General features: G+C 39.0%; 1 protein-coding gene across 7 annotated transcripts in view; it reads right to left on the bottom strand.

The window, feature by feature from the left end:
- Window positions 1–8,420: 8,420 nt before the first annotated feature.
- LOC101845814 overlaps window positions 8,421–16,458 on the bottom strand; it is a 124,842-nt gene continuing 116,804 nt past the window's right edge. For all 7 annotated transcript variants that reach the window (XM_013082706.2, XM_013082707.2, XM_035969847.1 and 4 more), the window contains one exon: window positions 8,421–10,810. In XM_013082706.2, the coding sequence (XP_012938160.1) occupies window positions 8,517–10,046 (1,530 nt within the window). In that variant the 5' untranslated portion in view covers window positions 10,047–10,810 and the 3' untranslated portion in view covers window positions 8,421–8,516. The remainder of the gene's footprint in view (window positions 10,811–16,458) is intronic.

The raw sequence follows: 16,458 nt of genomic DNA, 5'->3' as shown, positions 1-16,458 counted from the left end.
TTGCAATATGTTTATTTATAGAACTTGAAGTTTCACATGGTACCGTACATTCTATACAGATGTTCTTCAATGGCCATTCAAAAAAATGTTGCTTTCCATAAATCGTCAACAAGCATTGATTGTAATAATGATATAGAAGAAAAAAAAACAGTCACACGCTCATAACACTCGCAATCAGCATCAGAGAAAGACAAGAATTTCTATCATCAAGGGCTTTCTATCTTGCATACATACTATCAACAACTATTCAAAGCATACTTCTACTGGCACGAAAAGCTACTCTCAAGAATGTATAGCCATTATATTTATTTATAGGCGGAACAGAACTGATAATGTCAATGGACACCGCCTATTAGACTGAACAGCTCCAACTCTGGAACTTTTTTAGCGTCGTAGGGTATTGCTAGACAGGCTAGACAGGCTATTGCAAGGAACGTCACCATTTATGGCCATGACAGGAGTTCCTTTATCTCGAAGGAAATACTACTATAGAACAAAGTTATCAAGTCCTGCAGCGTTATGAAAACCGCATAAAGTACGTCGTTTTCAGAAGTTTCACTCTATTTCAACATTATTTATTAATGTCCTAGTCTGTGAAATGTGAGCATAATTGGGTTCGAAAGAAATAAATATGTAGTGTTCGAGTCAAGTTGCTCGACAGAAAAAGGCGAGATTTGGTAAAGATTTTACTTTAATCTATATGTCGAGGTCAGAAAAAAACAAATGAAATGAATTCATACATACCAGTTGGAAGTCTACATTTAGGTAATTTTCACCTTTTGGATCACCATCAAAAGCTTCTACCGCATTGAAGACAACAACACAGACATTCATCGTTCACATGATGGCTTGCAGTGCTTGTTAACCTTTTTTTTTAATAGGCAGACCCCACGTTTGCCACCTTTTAAAACACAAAAAATGTCGCACCCTCTACTTAAATGTATTTCCTTGTGGAGCATTAAATAACACCTGCTACTATCTGGGTGCCCCCCCCCCCCAACTGCACAACCTTGCAATCAAATCGTCCACAAGGGGGAAATTCAATATTATTATGGTTGTCAAGCACTGATCTAGAGAACAGCAAAGACAATACATTACACAGGAACTCTGTGAGCATGAAAGACAGCAAGATACATTGACATCAGCAGCAGTGGATTACTCTCTACCTAGATGCTCATCTTCACAGCATCAACTCATTTACTCATCCTTTAAACTTTTCGATTCATACATAAAATTATTTTATACCTTGCTTGGAGTTGTTTTAGCATTGCACTTCCGGTAAAAAAATCCTTATATTTCACACGTCGCCTAAAATATAGGCGGGCTAAACTAATATCTCACACGTGAAATATAAAAATGTGCTTAAATTACTCACCGCACTATATTCGCCTTTTCTACTTCTTTCCCTCAGTAAGCAAAAAGCTAATAATTAATAAAAACGTCGCTGCGAAGCGCGCTCACCACAGGCACCCAAACAATAGTCTCCAAGTCTCGCTATCCCTTATACATGCAGTTGAGTATACATGCAAATCTTTCTACGTTGCCTTTGATTTTGTTTTAAATAGAGTCAAATGAAGGGCACCATAATGAACCGGGATTATGTCAGAGTATGGTGCTGTTACGTTCAGTTCAATTAAATGACATCTTTTCTCGAATAAAATAATCATTTGATCTATTAGGTCATCATAATATGTGACTTCTTGGCAAGTGCAGCTAAACTGCTATCTTTCAACTTAATTAGAACAACTGACTTTTGGTAATTGTGACAACTTTTGTTGCTAAAAAGCCTTTTTTCATATTTCACCAATATAAAAATGCAATGCTTTAGATCTAGATCTAGAATAGATTATTTAGACTAGAGAACAACGCCTCCGATTTGATTTGCTTTGGTTACGAAATGTAAAATCAAAATCAAAGTCATCTCTATTCGAACAACAGCATGCCATGTTAATGTAGTTTCTTTCAACTTTTGAACAGTGCGTTTTATGCTTACTTTGCTTATTTTTACGTTTTATGATTGTTTTGTTTGGGGTTTGTTTCACGGAGGAAGACATATGGATAACACAACTTTTAAATTAGTGGGGCTAAAAGTAAAGGAAAACAATCATAATTTTTTTTCCAATTCTCAATCTGACTCCGACGGACATTTTGTTTTCAGTTGCGAGCACCGTGAATACCTTACTTAAAGTAAAATACAATTATTGAACCTGCTACAGCAGCCAAATAATAACGACAGCTACCGTTTACCTTGACAATGAGTTTTGGACAATGTCGACTGAATTATTCGAAAAACGCAAGTTGCTTGGGCAGTAGTTTTTTTGTTTTTTAAAATGGAAATACTCTCCGAAATATAACGAAAGCAATGCAGTCCTCATGTATTTAAGAATGTTTTTAATATGATCTGTTTATCTATCTATCTATCTATATATCTATCTATCTATCTATCCATCTATCTATCTATCTATCTATCTATCTATCTATCTATCTATCTATCTATCTATCTAGCTATCTATCTATCTATCTAGCAGGCCCAGGGTCAGCATTCTCTCGGTTATCCTACCAACTTTGAAAACATGTTTGGTGATCCTTGCCGTATGTCATCCTCTAACCAAGTGAATAATGCTCTCTATCTTCTCAAATTCTATCATTCTACAGCAGAGACACGTATTCAAGTGGGATCGTGATCTTAAAAATTGAGCCTCCATCTCCCTTCAACTCAAAGCTTATTTAAATTATAATAAAGATAATCTTGGGGTGGGGTTGGGAAGGAATCGTGCAGTAACTGGTAGAGAGAGAGAGAGAGAGAGAGAGAGAGAGAGAGAGAGAGAGAGAGAGAGAGAGAGAGAGAGAGAGAGAGAGAGAGAGAGAGAGAGGGAGGAGGGAGCAATGAAAGAGTGCACAATGATTGTATATGTTATGTATTCATAATATAACGCGAATGATGTAGCGGATTTGTTCCAGGGTGCCATTAACTGCAGGTGCAACTAATGAGACGCACACATTCGCCGACGCTGCGCACTCTGAGTTGAACTAAATTATGAACTATTGCCGTTTCACGATTCGCCTTCTCCATAATGTTGTCCCTTAGACTTCCTAAGTTCTATCTGACTTTTTTGGCCTCTTTGAGCTTCTTTGACCATGAGGTCAGAAATCAAATGATACATCTGCTCTATCAAAGTGGTATGATTATTTGGAGTCGTTTTCAAGACATAAAAAAATGCATTAAAAAAAGCGTTGGAAAACGTAACACTTTGGCATCAAATTTCTCAAAACTGAGTACTTGGCAGACAGAACTTTGCCTTCGATAGCGCATAACAACGTTCTTCAGCACGCTTAATGGATTTTACACTCATCATTACCCTCAGCAGACCCTAGAACACACAGAAACATCATTGGCTACTCGGAAAACATACAATGTAATTTGTGGAATGCACACAATAAAACACTGACAAATTGACAAGATGTTTCGGTGTCTATGGATTCCTGTAAAGCCCTTTTCCAACTAACATAACGTCAGATCTTTGACAGGATTCGAACCTACAATTCCGAGAGCGTAACCACTAGACCACCGACGGCACAACTGACAGGCTTTTACCCTAGTGGGTGTTGTTATCTTTCGGGGCTATGTTAGTTTACCCTCTGCTCACATGTAGGTTGGATTGATTTAGTGAGCGGGATATTCAGTTTAAATAGATGAGTACCAAAGGTATTGCTATGTTTTGTTGTCGTTAATTGTTTGGGTTTGTGGGGAATGTTTTTTTTATTTTTTAAATCAAGGCCAACATTAGAGCCAATGAGAATTTTAAATGTGTTGCTGTTTCTTCGTGAAAATTCGCTATAACCGAATGTCATGCCATGGCGATGAGCTAAGGGGTATCATGAGATTCATCTCGCATAAACTTGATTCTCCAAGGAAATAATGACGGATGTTGACGAATATGCCATGGAACCATGATGGATGTTGACGAATGTGCCAAGGAATACTGATGAATGTTGAGGAATGGAATCTCTCAGGAACTCAAATAACATTGTATGATGTTATGTCGATGATTTATAAACATATCCAACTAGATTTTATCGTGCTACGACAAATTAAAATAGAATTGCATTTTGGACAACGTGTATCTTCGTGCCTCTTTCCTCCGAATTTGTGTAATCATACTTAGCAGTGTCGAAATTAGTCTGACATTTAACAGCATTTAAAGTAATTCATCTCACGATTAACTGCTATTTAACAAATGAAATAATATTGCATTCAATTCCTCATTTGCTGCTTTTTAAGAAATACGAAGTGGCACGCGATCTTGTCCAGATGCAATCATACAGTTACAAGCAAATCACAGCAGAAAATGGCATGAGAAATAATCATTGCTATATATCTAAAAGGAACAAAATGTTATGCTACGTGATTAGTGTGAGTTATTTGCGGCATCGTTGTGAAATCAGGCGCTCGTCAAAATAATGAAATCAAACAAACAACATTTTCCTGAGGTTTAAGCATTTTTTAAATTGAATTATGTTTTTCATCTCGTTATATTCTATGTCCATTTAAAAACTCATTTCTGTGAGAATATTACTGAAAAACCGTTGATTAAAGGTAAAAAAAGGTTTGTTTCTTTAGTTTCCAAGGACTCTTCAGCTAAGGAAATCATGAAACTTTGACGTCATTTTCTTGCATTTTTTTTTTCTGCTGAAACCAGGCAATCCCCAAATTCTATAATTCTCTACTCTAAAAAGAAGGGTATTTTTATTCTTTGGAAGCAAGACAAATGAGCAAACAATCAGATAATACCAATATCTCCACGTGTCAAAAATTGAAGAGCGTCTGATTTCCATCATGTCTTGACACAAATGTAGATTATATATCCCCTGCTGCTAAACCTTACTTAAAGAAGTTTTACCGCGGGCACGTTATTATTGCACTTAAAATATGTTGGTTAAATAATAAATAAAAAAGACATTTAATCTGCATTCAATTCGTACCACTTACCCTCTTTCCTAGAGTATGTTTCCTTGTGGACTAAGCTGGGTTTTTCTCTCCAAAATTTCATCTTCTGATATCATTTTAAAACACATTCCTGTTTGGACTTCAGTGATCATTTTAAAATTATGAAAACAGAGGACCGCCGACGCCTTCAGTAGCAAATAACACGGCTTCTTTTCGAGATATTATATATTTATGAGTATTTATTTCATCAAAAGCAAGACAAATAATATACTTCTAGTTGTGCAAATAAATCCATATGCCAACCCCCCCAACCCCCCCCCCAAAAAAAACCCCCCCAAACTAATATAAAAAAACCCAAACAAAACAAAACAAACAAACAAACAACAACTGGCCACTGCTTGATTTTACCTTTGAGTGACGAATAACTTTATTCGTGAAACGTTTTAATGCAGTGCTTGTCATCATTTTCATCTACCACTTTAATACCAGCCTCCGCTTTTCATGCCTTTAAGAGGAGAGCAGTTTCATAACACATATCCACTTGTACTTTTAAAGCAGGACATGAAATAACACCTGTGACTACTTGGGTGATCCCCACCGTCCACCAAAACTACCGAATCGTCAACTTGTGATTAGAAAGCACCCAGGAAAGCAAGAATGCTATGTCCAAACCTCCTAGTTTATGATGTCATACATTTCATATGTCAGTAATCATGATGAAATTTTAACAAAGCAGAAATTGAGAAATAGCTCCTCAACTTAGAGTATAGGTCTAGTTCTAATGAGGACAGGTGCTTTGGTCTCATTTCATCAGTGCCTATCAGCCTTTTTATTGCTGCCACCAACTTTTTCCATCTCTAAAAATTAAAACGTTTCGCACCGACCACCCGACCGCCTTCATGTATTTCAAAGAAGACCATTAAGTAATTCCTGAGACACAAAATCATAAAGATTGTCCAGGTTGGAAAAACCTGATCTAAATGTTAGAAAGTATTTCATGTTCGTGGGGAAGAAAGCATAATATCATATTCAGTTAACAAGTTCCGTTCCGAAACTGTATTTAAATAGTTTAATTTATAACTCTTCCAGGATTAAAACTTCATCAACACGGGATAGAATACCGTTCCTTACAAGTACAACTGGGTCGATATCACAATCCTTTCAATTCTATCCACCCTAAGCCGCATCCGCTACATAGCGGTTCAACAGTTAAACCGCTCCATCTGACATACAAAACCGTTATGGATGGCATCATTAACGTTGACTCCGTGCCTGCCAGCCTTTGATTGACACCTTGAGAGACCCTTGTGGCATTGCTCAGTGCCAAGGCTTTTAAACCGTTTTAAAGACAGCTACTGCGTCACTGGGATAGCTAATTGACAGATGTTTTCCGCCTCATTTGTCTAAATATGTCAAAGTTGTCCTGGTAACAAGTATACTGAGTTCTAGATGAATAAACAGTGATTCATTCCATTAAATGATGAGAAATAGCTAAAGTCAAATGAGCTTCCCATTCTTATGCTACGTGACATTGTCCTACGATTTAGCGATGTGGCATCACGGTGACCCACATGTAGCCCACGAGGACGTAAGTTCCGGTCGGTGGGAAGTAGGTCAAATTAGTTCTGCATTGCGGGCTCAAGTTTACTTTCACCAAAACTCCCAGACAACCCTCCCCCCCCCCCCCCCCCCCCCCAACCAGTAACAGTAAAACACAAGGAGAACAGGGTCTATCCAGTCAGACCTTATCGTTTCTGAATTGTCCGTTTTCTTCACCAGATTTTTCAGATAGTGGCTCATCGAGAGTGCATGTTTCCCTCATGTCTGTTTGCCAAATATACTTATCGATGATAATATTGTTTTGATAATAAATAGAACATTTCGTCTCTTCAACGGACGAACAAGCAATATGATATTACGTGTCCAAGTCTACTTGTAAGTTCCAACAAGAGTTGTTATTCCTATAAATGTCGGGTCAAAGTAAACTAGTTGGGGCTCTCGTGGCCAAGAGGTTAAGTTGTACGACTTTCTTTCGAAGGTCCCCGGTTCGAATCAGGGTAGCGATGGAAAATGTTTCTTCTCTAAAATTGTCTCCTTTCCCCTCCTTTACTGCTATCTAGCAATGTTCTGTCGTCTGCTTTCATTCCCATTTTTTGCCCCCATCCCCTCACCTAATTTGCCCCCTCTTCTGGGCTTCTAACTCTTTCTGTATCCTTTCTACTGCTACTTCTTGGCTTCTTCTTACAAATGTCTTTCAACCACATCTCTGATGTTATGGCACGAAAGATCTACACCTAGCCTGCTCAGACAAGGGCGAAAAATCTCGGAGGGCCCGTTTGCATGTTGCGCACGTTAAATATACCTTTGTGGACTAAATTCAAAACTTTCTTACCAACTGAAATGTTTCATGTGTCCCTTAAGCAATCGTTCAGGGCAATAGAGAGAGCACTGACTTTACTATCGATGTATCCGTAATTTATCAAGATGGTTGTTTTCGTGATGACTGTTTCATTACACGATGCTCATCTTATATAGTGTCCTTTTCATTCATTTTGTGGTGCATTCCACATTCGCTGTGATTAATACATTAATCCATGCTCCTGTTTTTTTGCAGAATAATTTCCAAATAAGCGATAGATTGACATATCGAGGAATGGGCGGGTCTACAGAGGGGAAAGAGATTGGGGGGAGAGGGTGTCAGGGTGACGTTGTTAACATTAAATGGATACTATTAATGCTGTAGTATAGAAAAAAATCTTTCGACTTCCTATAGCAAAGTACTGCTCACATTTTCCGGCATGGATATTGTCACATCAAGAATACCTGTTGAAAAGTTTGGAATGTCACGCAGAGGATTTCTTATCTGGGGTTTGTTATTAGTACATTATTTAAAAGAAAGAAGAACACGTGGTATGTATTATGTTGTTCTAGTTGGCTTTAAAAATAGGCGCTGATTTCTAAATTCATAGGGGGACATTAGCCTATTCGTCGAATATGTTCAAAATTGTTTCATTTTAATGCTACCTCCCAGTGACATATAACAACAATGATATATGTCGCAAACATGAACAAAATGCAAAACAGGTCTACTACAATCAGTCGATTGGAAGTCTGAGAAATATATTTTTTATCAACTCTCTAAAGAGCCTGGAGCACCTTTTAGTAACACTTGTGCTGCAACAAACATAAAGTGTAAACGAGGGTGTAACTACCCTGATTAGAAGTGCACTGGGACACAAATCTGTCATAAATGGCTGTTGGTGTTTTTTTTAAGTGTTCATATTGCTTACACAAGACCCAACTAATTATATTTACGGATACCAAGTGGCAAGTGAGTCATGAGTCCATTTTGTGTACCGTGATAATGTAACCTTTGTGTATGAACATACTCACAGCAAAGAGGCAGTCATTCCACAACAACATTCTCTAGGTTCATCACAAACAAGCAATTTGAAAAGGACAAGAACAAATATTAGGTTCAATGATAAGTTAGTATTATAATAATGATAATAAAAAGAAGTGGGTCCAGCACAATAAAAATAAACAAGAAGGAAAACAAACATTGCCTTTACACATCAGTTACAGTCTCGTCATTGTTATTGCACAGTTCGTAATCCACCTGTATGTGGGGCGAACTGTCTTCAGAATTGGACATATTCCGCATTTCAAAAACTTTGAATATCCTCCTTGACCTGAGGCAACAGCAGATCAGACGTAAAAAAGCGACGAACTCGTGGCGAAAATCTTTGGAGCACGCCAATAAGAGATAGCCCAAAACTGTTCGGTTCAGCGTGGAGAGCAGCTCGGTGATTTTCTTCGTGAGTTCAATACGCGCTATTAGATCAACGGTGAGTGCGGAGGAAGGCAGATGGATGTCGAGTATGTTGATCACAGTAGCTGGGATGGTAAGCAAGAAGAAAGAAAGGGAGACCACCATGACTGTGACGACAAAATCGTCTGGAGTGGTCCCCGAGGAGTCTGGAGAGTTTGGTTGACTGCGAACACAGCGCGCGCACGGTGTGTATTGTGTACAGGAGTTGATGGGTGTGCACATCTTGCAGGGAAAACACTCTACGAACGGGACACACTGACACCAGCGAAGGCAAATAGCTATCGCCTGCGCTATGTTTAGGATTAAAAGTAAAGATAAAGGAATGTAAGAATACACTGCCGCGGACCACCACGGCCATATGATTGTGTGAAGGTCCTGCTGTTGATAAGATACGAAACATCCCTGTGGTTGCAGAGCGTATGTCCACATTGCATGAATGCTGACCACCACGAGACCTATGACGACAAATATGACGATAGTCTTGGCTGCAAAGGCAGTGCAGTAGCTCTTAGCTTTCGTCTTTGAAGTGAGATAAATCAAACGATCAATATTCATCACGACAACAAACCATATCCCACTGAAAGTCATGACGTTTGTTAGAAACATCCACAATCGGCATGTCCAATCAGCGAGAAACGTAACATAAGGTTTTTGAAACACAAAGCAAACCCACGCGACAGCGAGTAAGAAATCCAACACGCAGAGGTTTGCCACAGCGTACGCGCTCAAGTAAAAACATACTGAACTTCTCCGAAGTTTCTTCCTTTGGAGAACAAATAACGCCATCAAGTTGCTAATGTTCCCAAGCACAATAACTACGGGACTAGCGTATCGAAACAGCTCGTCTCGCATCTTGAAGGCGCTGTGATCAATCAATTGCTCGTAGAAGGGCGGGTAGTCTGCGTAGGAACTATTGAAGTAATGGACATTGTCGAAATCGTAAAGGTCGTAAATATCAGAGAAATCAGGTGGTGACTCTGGGGTGAAGACCTGGTCTATGAGGGCCGAGTCGCCGTGCGTGAGTGCTACCCCAACCTGACTGAGGTTCCCCGCGGAGCGCAACGCCTGGGCATGCGAGTCACCGCCATACGCGCCGCTTGTGTGTGGGAGCCAGTCGATGTGGCGTGGCGGGAAGAGCGTGGAAGAGGCCGATGTCGCGTGCTCCCACGCAGCCTCTGCTGTTGTTGCTGCTGTCGCTGTTGCCGTTGTTGGGACCTGTCCTTCCGCCACCCCAGAGGGAAGACCCGTGTGAGATGTCGGTGACATAACTGCGCTGCTTGGTTCGCCAGTGGAGGGACGGTGGATGAGACTAGTTTTTTTTTTATAGTATTGTTTTCCTTTTTTTAGTTCAGTTGATTTGTCGTTTGTTTGTTTGTTTGATTTTGTTTGTTTGCTTGTTTACTTGTATATATTTTTGAAATGGGATATGGGGAATGAAAAGCTTTTGTTTGCTTGTTTGTTCGTTTGTTTGTTTTTTAAAATTATTTTTGTTGGTTTCTGTCGTTAATTAGGAAGGGTTGGACAGTTCTAGAAATGTAGTTCTAATGACAGGAAACATGTTTAAATTTTAAGATGTTCATTTTGTATATTATTTCACTTTGCTCCTCTGCCTCATGTAAAGCTTTATACTGACAGCCCCACAAAAGTTTTGTTTTGTCTGTTTATGCTATCGAGGTTTTTTTTAAATCAGTTTTTTGTGTCACAGACACAGCTCAGAGGTTAAACTTGGTACATTCACCATCTGGAAACAAGATCGTGACATTTTCTAACCTGCCACGGGCAAAGTCCTCATATCCCGTCATTTTGATAACTTTATCGTGTATAACGGAGTGGAACTTGAATAAACTGCAAACAAAGTTTCCTAGAACTTCACAAATTTCGGGAGAGATGAAGGCTTCAGTATCTCCAGTTCTCCCAGGTTCGTATTTGAATTGGTGGCAGCAATGTTGCCTTGATGTAGATCACAGTTTTGACGTTATAAGTTTTTTTCCGCAGCAGACAGGCATCAGACTTCCTTCTTCTTCATTCACCTGTGAAAGATACCCAAAAAAAAATGCTATTATGCTGAAATGCATTAAAGCAGTCTCATAGTTTCGCTGTTTCTATCTGTTTTTTGTTGTAGCCTTTTGTTTATAGTTTTCGTTTATTCTGAAACAGCACTAGGCCATGCTTCTTAATGACGCTAGATCTGGTTCTTGTCACTCTTTGGGTTTCTGGTAGCATTCTAAAAAATCAAACTTATTATACTTTGTCTTTACCACCTCTTTGTGAGTGTGCACATGTCTGTGTGTTTGGAAGGTATTTGCCATATCACGTTTTCGGTTTAGAAGACTGCGTTTTGCTGAACTCAATCTCCGTTGCGAAATCAGTATGCTGGCGATATGTTATATTTGATACAGAAGGCTCACGAAATGTAGGAAGAAGACAACAAAAAAAAAAAGTTTGCGACTGATGGTCCCATTCATTATTTATAACGTTGAACTAAGTAGCCTATTATGAAATATGTGGGCTGCAGACAACATTATTAGAACGAACGACAGTGTACCACGTTGTATTTAAGATATCTGATCTAAATCTGTCAACTTGTCTGTCTTAGTGATCTGCCACGTGGACGATCGACCTTCCCAGTCGTGAGGCGTCTGAATTAATTTCCGCGCAGTTCTTGGGTGTAGGTGTCTTGGTACTGATGTATTGACTACCAAAGATCAAGTTCTCCATCTCTAAATGAACCTTCTTCAATTGTAGTTCATTTGAGGAGGCCTGGGAGTGTGATTAATCAGTAGCAGCGAATTAATTCGAAATTTTATTAGTGTGAAACATGGACTATCAGTGACATGCGTTGTAGGGTAGTAGTAATTACATTTCAAATATCAAAGGATTATATTATTATCCATTCATCATGGGAATGGACATGCACAGAGACGAAGATACAGGTGACCTTAACAAGAAGAGCATGCAATGTTCCATGAGACAACAGATTGCGTTGTTTCGACGTGTTATGAGAATGGGTCCACAACAGCCGGCCCCAATAGCTTACTGCCTGAAATGTTATGACTTCACATATAAGAGAAAGACTGAGAACAAGATGGAACGATGGAGACAAAGAGACCCTCTAAAGCAACAATACAAGTAATATTATGGCAATCCAAAACATAACACACCGACAATTATTATTGTTTCTCCCCTCGACACCTTGCCGTACAAGTTCAAAGAATAAGTTAACTGTAAACGTAATTTTTTTTAATTACATGTACTTCTAACAGGATTTATTTGTTCGAACGGGTACAGAGTAGATGAAATAAGAGCAGAAAAGGGAAATCAGATATTAGTGTTTGCGCAGTCCAAGCTTGATCAATTTTTGACAGAATTGTTTTCAATCCTCCCTGAGCGTTCCAGAAGTTTCATGCGTAATATGCACCTTTTTTGGTGGCACGTGTCTGTGAGAAAATCCACCATAAACATTCATAAGCCAAAGTTGTGATCCAAATTTACTGATAGGCATCTTCGAGTAATACCTTGGATCTTACTTCCTTCCTCCTGAACAAAAATATAATAGATCTAGCTGAGTTTTGCAAAACGAAATGTTGCAAAGACCACAGCAGCAAGGAGTAGGTAAAGGAAGGTCATGTTCTGAAGAATCGATGATGTCCTTGACTGCTATCACTAAAGACTGAGAAGATTGCATCCGTTGTACTTTTCTCGAAAGACAAAGACTAGTATTCTTTTGTTTCTCTTTTTATTTACTCTTTCATTTGTCTTTTTCTTAAAGTGTAGGGCAGTCGCTGTTTGACCCTGACTTAACTATACCCTACCTCCAGCAGCCCCCGGGTAGTTACTTTGTAGAACTCCACTCTACCACTTTTATCTTGTTTCGCAAACTTGTTATTGTTTACCACAAGCAACGAAGAAGTTCTCCTTTTCTAAGAGTGCACTTTAACCATAGCTTTATCCTGGTGAAGGAAAGCACCACAGTTTAAACAACTTTAAAGACAGCTTTCTTTCACGATTACGGACATTTGGTTTACAATACTGTACAAACAATCACTGAAATTAAAAGATCACACCGTTCAAAGTGCAGTCTATGCAAATACATTGAAAAATGATGGGATGTGGGGTAACTTCATTTGAGAAAAGAATACCCAAGTTTGTTTAAGGACCTTCGATTTAAAAGCAGACACGCCGATTTAATTGGATTTCGTTTGTAAATATAAGAAGTCATAAAACAATGAACCAATCTGATGTCCGAAAACAAAGGACCACTTGGGTGGATCCAGAGAAAGAATACAAGTTTCAGCTCAATACTCTGGTACCAATGAACACGACTCGAAGGACATGTAGAACGCGCTTCTTTTAATGGAAACCCTGAGGCGTTGATATCGTGAAAAAACACCCATGATGCGTTACTGTAAAAATCTAAGCGCAGGGAAGAACATGACAAAGGAAACTCTCAAGTTGGAGATTATAGTGCCACACGTCACGTAAACCTCGCTTACTTTACAGAACACGTAAAAGAACAAAACAGCAGCCAAAAAGAAAAAATGAATGCGGAAACAATAGACACGACAGACGGCCATACATGTTCAGTATTGGTCGGCAACTGCTGGAAAACCTGAGTTGTTGGACAAGCAGTCGCATATCAAAGTTAGACCCCGTGCACACTCGGAAAGTTTCCATCAATAGCATGGTTGAAGAACAAGACAGTTCACTCGCCAGAAAAAAGTGTCCGCGCTTTGCACCTGAATTGCGCTGCAGTCATTGTTGTGAAGCTCTCTTTCGTTTTCTTCAGAAGAAGAATACGAATAGCACAACTTGCTAGTTTCACTTTTATTGTTTTTCACACAAGTAAGGTATCTCGGTTCGCAAAGTCCACGCTTTTTCAAAGAGGGCGCCACCGGATTTTGAGAACACTTTTAAATTGGCTCAAAGAGAGGACTTGTTATGTAGTCTTTGACAGTATGTCGTCATTTGGCGGTAAAGAGAATCGTACGTGCTAAAATGTCGCATTTTAATACTTGCAGCTGTGTGACAGGTTTTCATTGTGCGCGCGGTATTTGACATGATGAATTACACGAACTGTTGAAACTGAATATTTCTCCTCTTATCTGTGATATAAGAAAATAATACTTGATTCAATCATGGTTTTAAAAAAACCCACTAAAAATATTTTCAAAATCAATGTATAGATTGGGGACCGGGGGGGGGGGGGGGGGGGGGGGGTAAAGAAACAAAAATAACAAAAACAACAACATAAACAACAAAACACTAGAAAGAAAAATGAAAAGTATATCGGGATTTTCTTTGTGGTAGCTATATGGCTCAGTATAATGTCAATGGAACCTGTGTAACGACATGGAGAACATGATGGGGGTGTTACTCTGGGAGTGAATCAAGAACCCCCAACAGAGATTTAGCTGTATTAATTTCCTCTTCATAATTTAACCATTTGTTCTCTCAAGAAGAACACAATTTCTACATTTATATGGTTTGTTCTTCCTTTTTGCCTCCCATTCTCTCTCTTTCTCTCTCTCACTCTCTCTCTCTCTTTCTCTCTCTCTCTCTCTCTCTCTCTCTCTCTCTCTCTCTCTCTCTCTCTCTCTCTCTCTCTCTCTCTCTTGCAATGCTTATTTTGAAACAAACCAGAAAAAATGACGCATATTATATCTGTTCCTGGTAAGCAATCGTTTTAATTTCACAGAACAGTTATTTTGACGAGTCAATTAATTGCTCATTGTTTGTTCGTTTTGAACAGTGAATATCAACCAATTTATAGCGTGCACCCACTTTTCCCTCACTTCATCATCATCCAGTGCAATATCTGCGACAGACATCGGGGATCATGATTTTCCATTCATTCCTTTGCTCGGATGCTCTCAGAAAAGCTACGTTTTCCTGATCTTTCCCTGTTACCCATTTGTTTAGGTTCCCTAAGTATGTTGTTCTGGACCTACCCCTGCCTCGCTTGCCCTCAATTTTGCCAGTGAGAGCTAGATGTTCAAGACCCTTATGTCTATTCAGGTGTCCCAAAAACTGCATTTGTCGTTTCCTGATTGTTTTTAACATTGAGCGTCCCACGTGGGCTTCATCAAGCACTACCTCATTTGATTTCTTTTCCTTCCACGATACTCTTAGCAGTCTCCTAAGAAACCACATTTCTGTTGCCTCTATTTTATTTTCACTGTCTTTAGTGATTGTCCAGCATTCACAGCCATATAGAAGGGTTGACCAAACATAGCATTTCAGGACTTTCATTTTGGTGTTCATTGATATGTTTCTATTTTTCAGGATTGGGTTCATTTTATTGAAACTAGCCTTAGCCATTGCAGTTTTCCTTTTCATTTCTGCAGAAGATTTGGCATCAGATGTTATCATATATCCTAGGTATTTAAACTGTTGGACTTGTTTGATCTTTTCACCTTTGCTAATGAGATTACAACTAGGATTTGCTGCTTTTTGGGATATTACCATGCATTCTGTTTTCTTTACATTCAACAATAATCCTTTACATTCACTTTCTTTTACAACAGTATCTAGAAGCATTTGAAGGTCCTTTACGGAGCCTGCTACTAAAACCGTGTCATCTGCATACCTGATGTTATTAATACTTTCTCCATTAACTTTGAGGCCTGGACATTCTTCTATGTTTCTAAGGATTGTTTCACTGTACAAGTTAAAGAGGTCTGGTGACATAACACATCCTTGCCTCACTCCTCGCCTGAGCTGCTTATATTCACTGTATTCTCCATTAATTCGTACAGCAGCGTTTTGATCCCAGTACAAATTTCTGATAATTCTTACATCTTTTCCATCTATGTCTAGCTTTTCCAGTATTTTAAATAGCTCATCATGTCTAACTTTATCGAACGCCTTTGAATAATCTATGAAGCATAAATACAGATCTTTCTGTGCTTCAATACATCTTTCCATTAGCATTTGTAAGGTGAATATAGCATTTCTTGTGCCATTGTCAGGAACAAAGCCGAATTGCGTTTTAGATATCTCTGGTCTTACACTTCTTCTCAATCTTCCCATTATTACTCGCAGCAATATTTTGGTAAAATGACTCATAAGGCTAATTGTTCTATGCATATCACACTCAGTGGCACCTGGGGTTTTAGGTAAAGCTATAAAAACTGATTTCATCATATCTTCTGAGATCTCACCGCTGTCATAAATAGCATTTAGGAGCTTTGTTGTTATTTCAGTGCCTAGTTCCCTTACTTATAAGGCTATAATTTTCGTACCGCCCACATTAAAATTTCTTTTTTTTATTGTGGCATTAAAAACTTTAAATGCACTGGTGATCCCCACAAACCACATAAATTATCAAATCGCCAAGTAGAGGGCAAAACCACCCAGACTGGACAGCAGGGTTTTAGAATTTACACCGTATTCAGTTAGACTCAGTCATTTCAATGGCCCCTCTTAGGAGCGACCCTAGCGCACCAAAACTTTAAAACCCGAATCATTTTCCACAACTCATTTCTACAACTGGTATAACGTTTCAACCTAGTTCAGGAATAATTGAGTCCTAAAATCGTTCCAGCCATCCTCTTCTTCTTCTTTCTGTTTTTTCGATTGCAAAGTCTCTTTAGTACTGAAATTGATCCACGTCCGTTTAATAAGGCTCTTGTGAGCAGAGAAGGAGTACCGTTTCAGACTGAGAGACCCTCTAGCGAGG

Source organism: Aplysia californica, unplaced genomic scaffold (assembly GCF_000002075.1).
Source record: "Aplysia californica isolate F4 #8 unplaced genomic scaffold, AplCal3.0 scaffold00009, whole genome shotgun sequence".
NCBI lineage: Eukaryota > Metazoa > Mollusca > Gastropoda > Aplysiida > Aplysiidae > Aplysia > Aplysia californica.
Note: the sequence above shows the minus strand (reverse complement) of the source record. Positions and strands in the feature narration are given on the sequence as shown.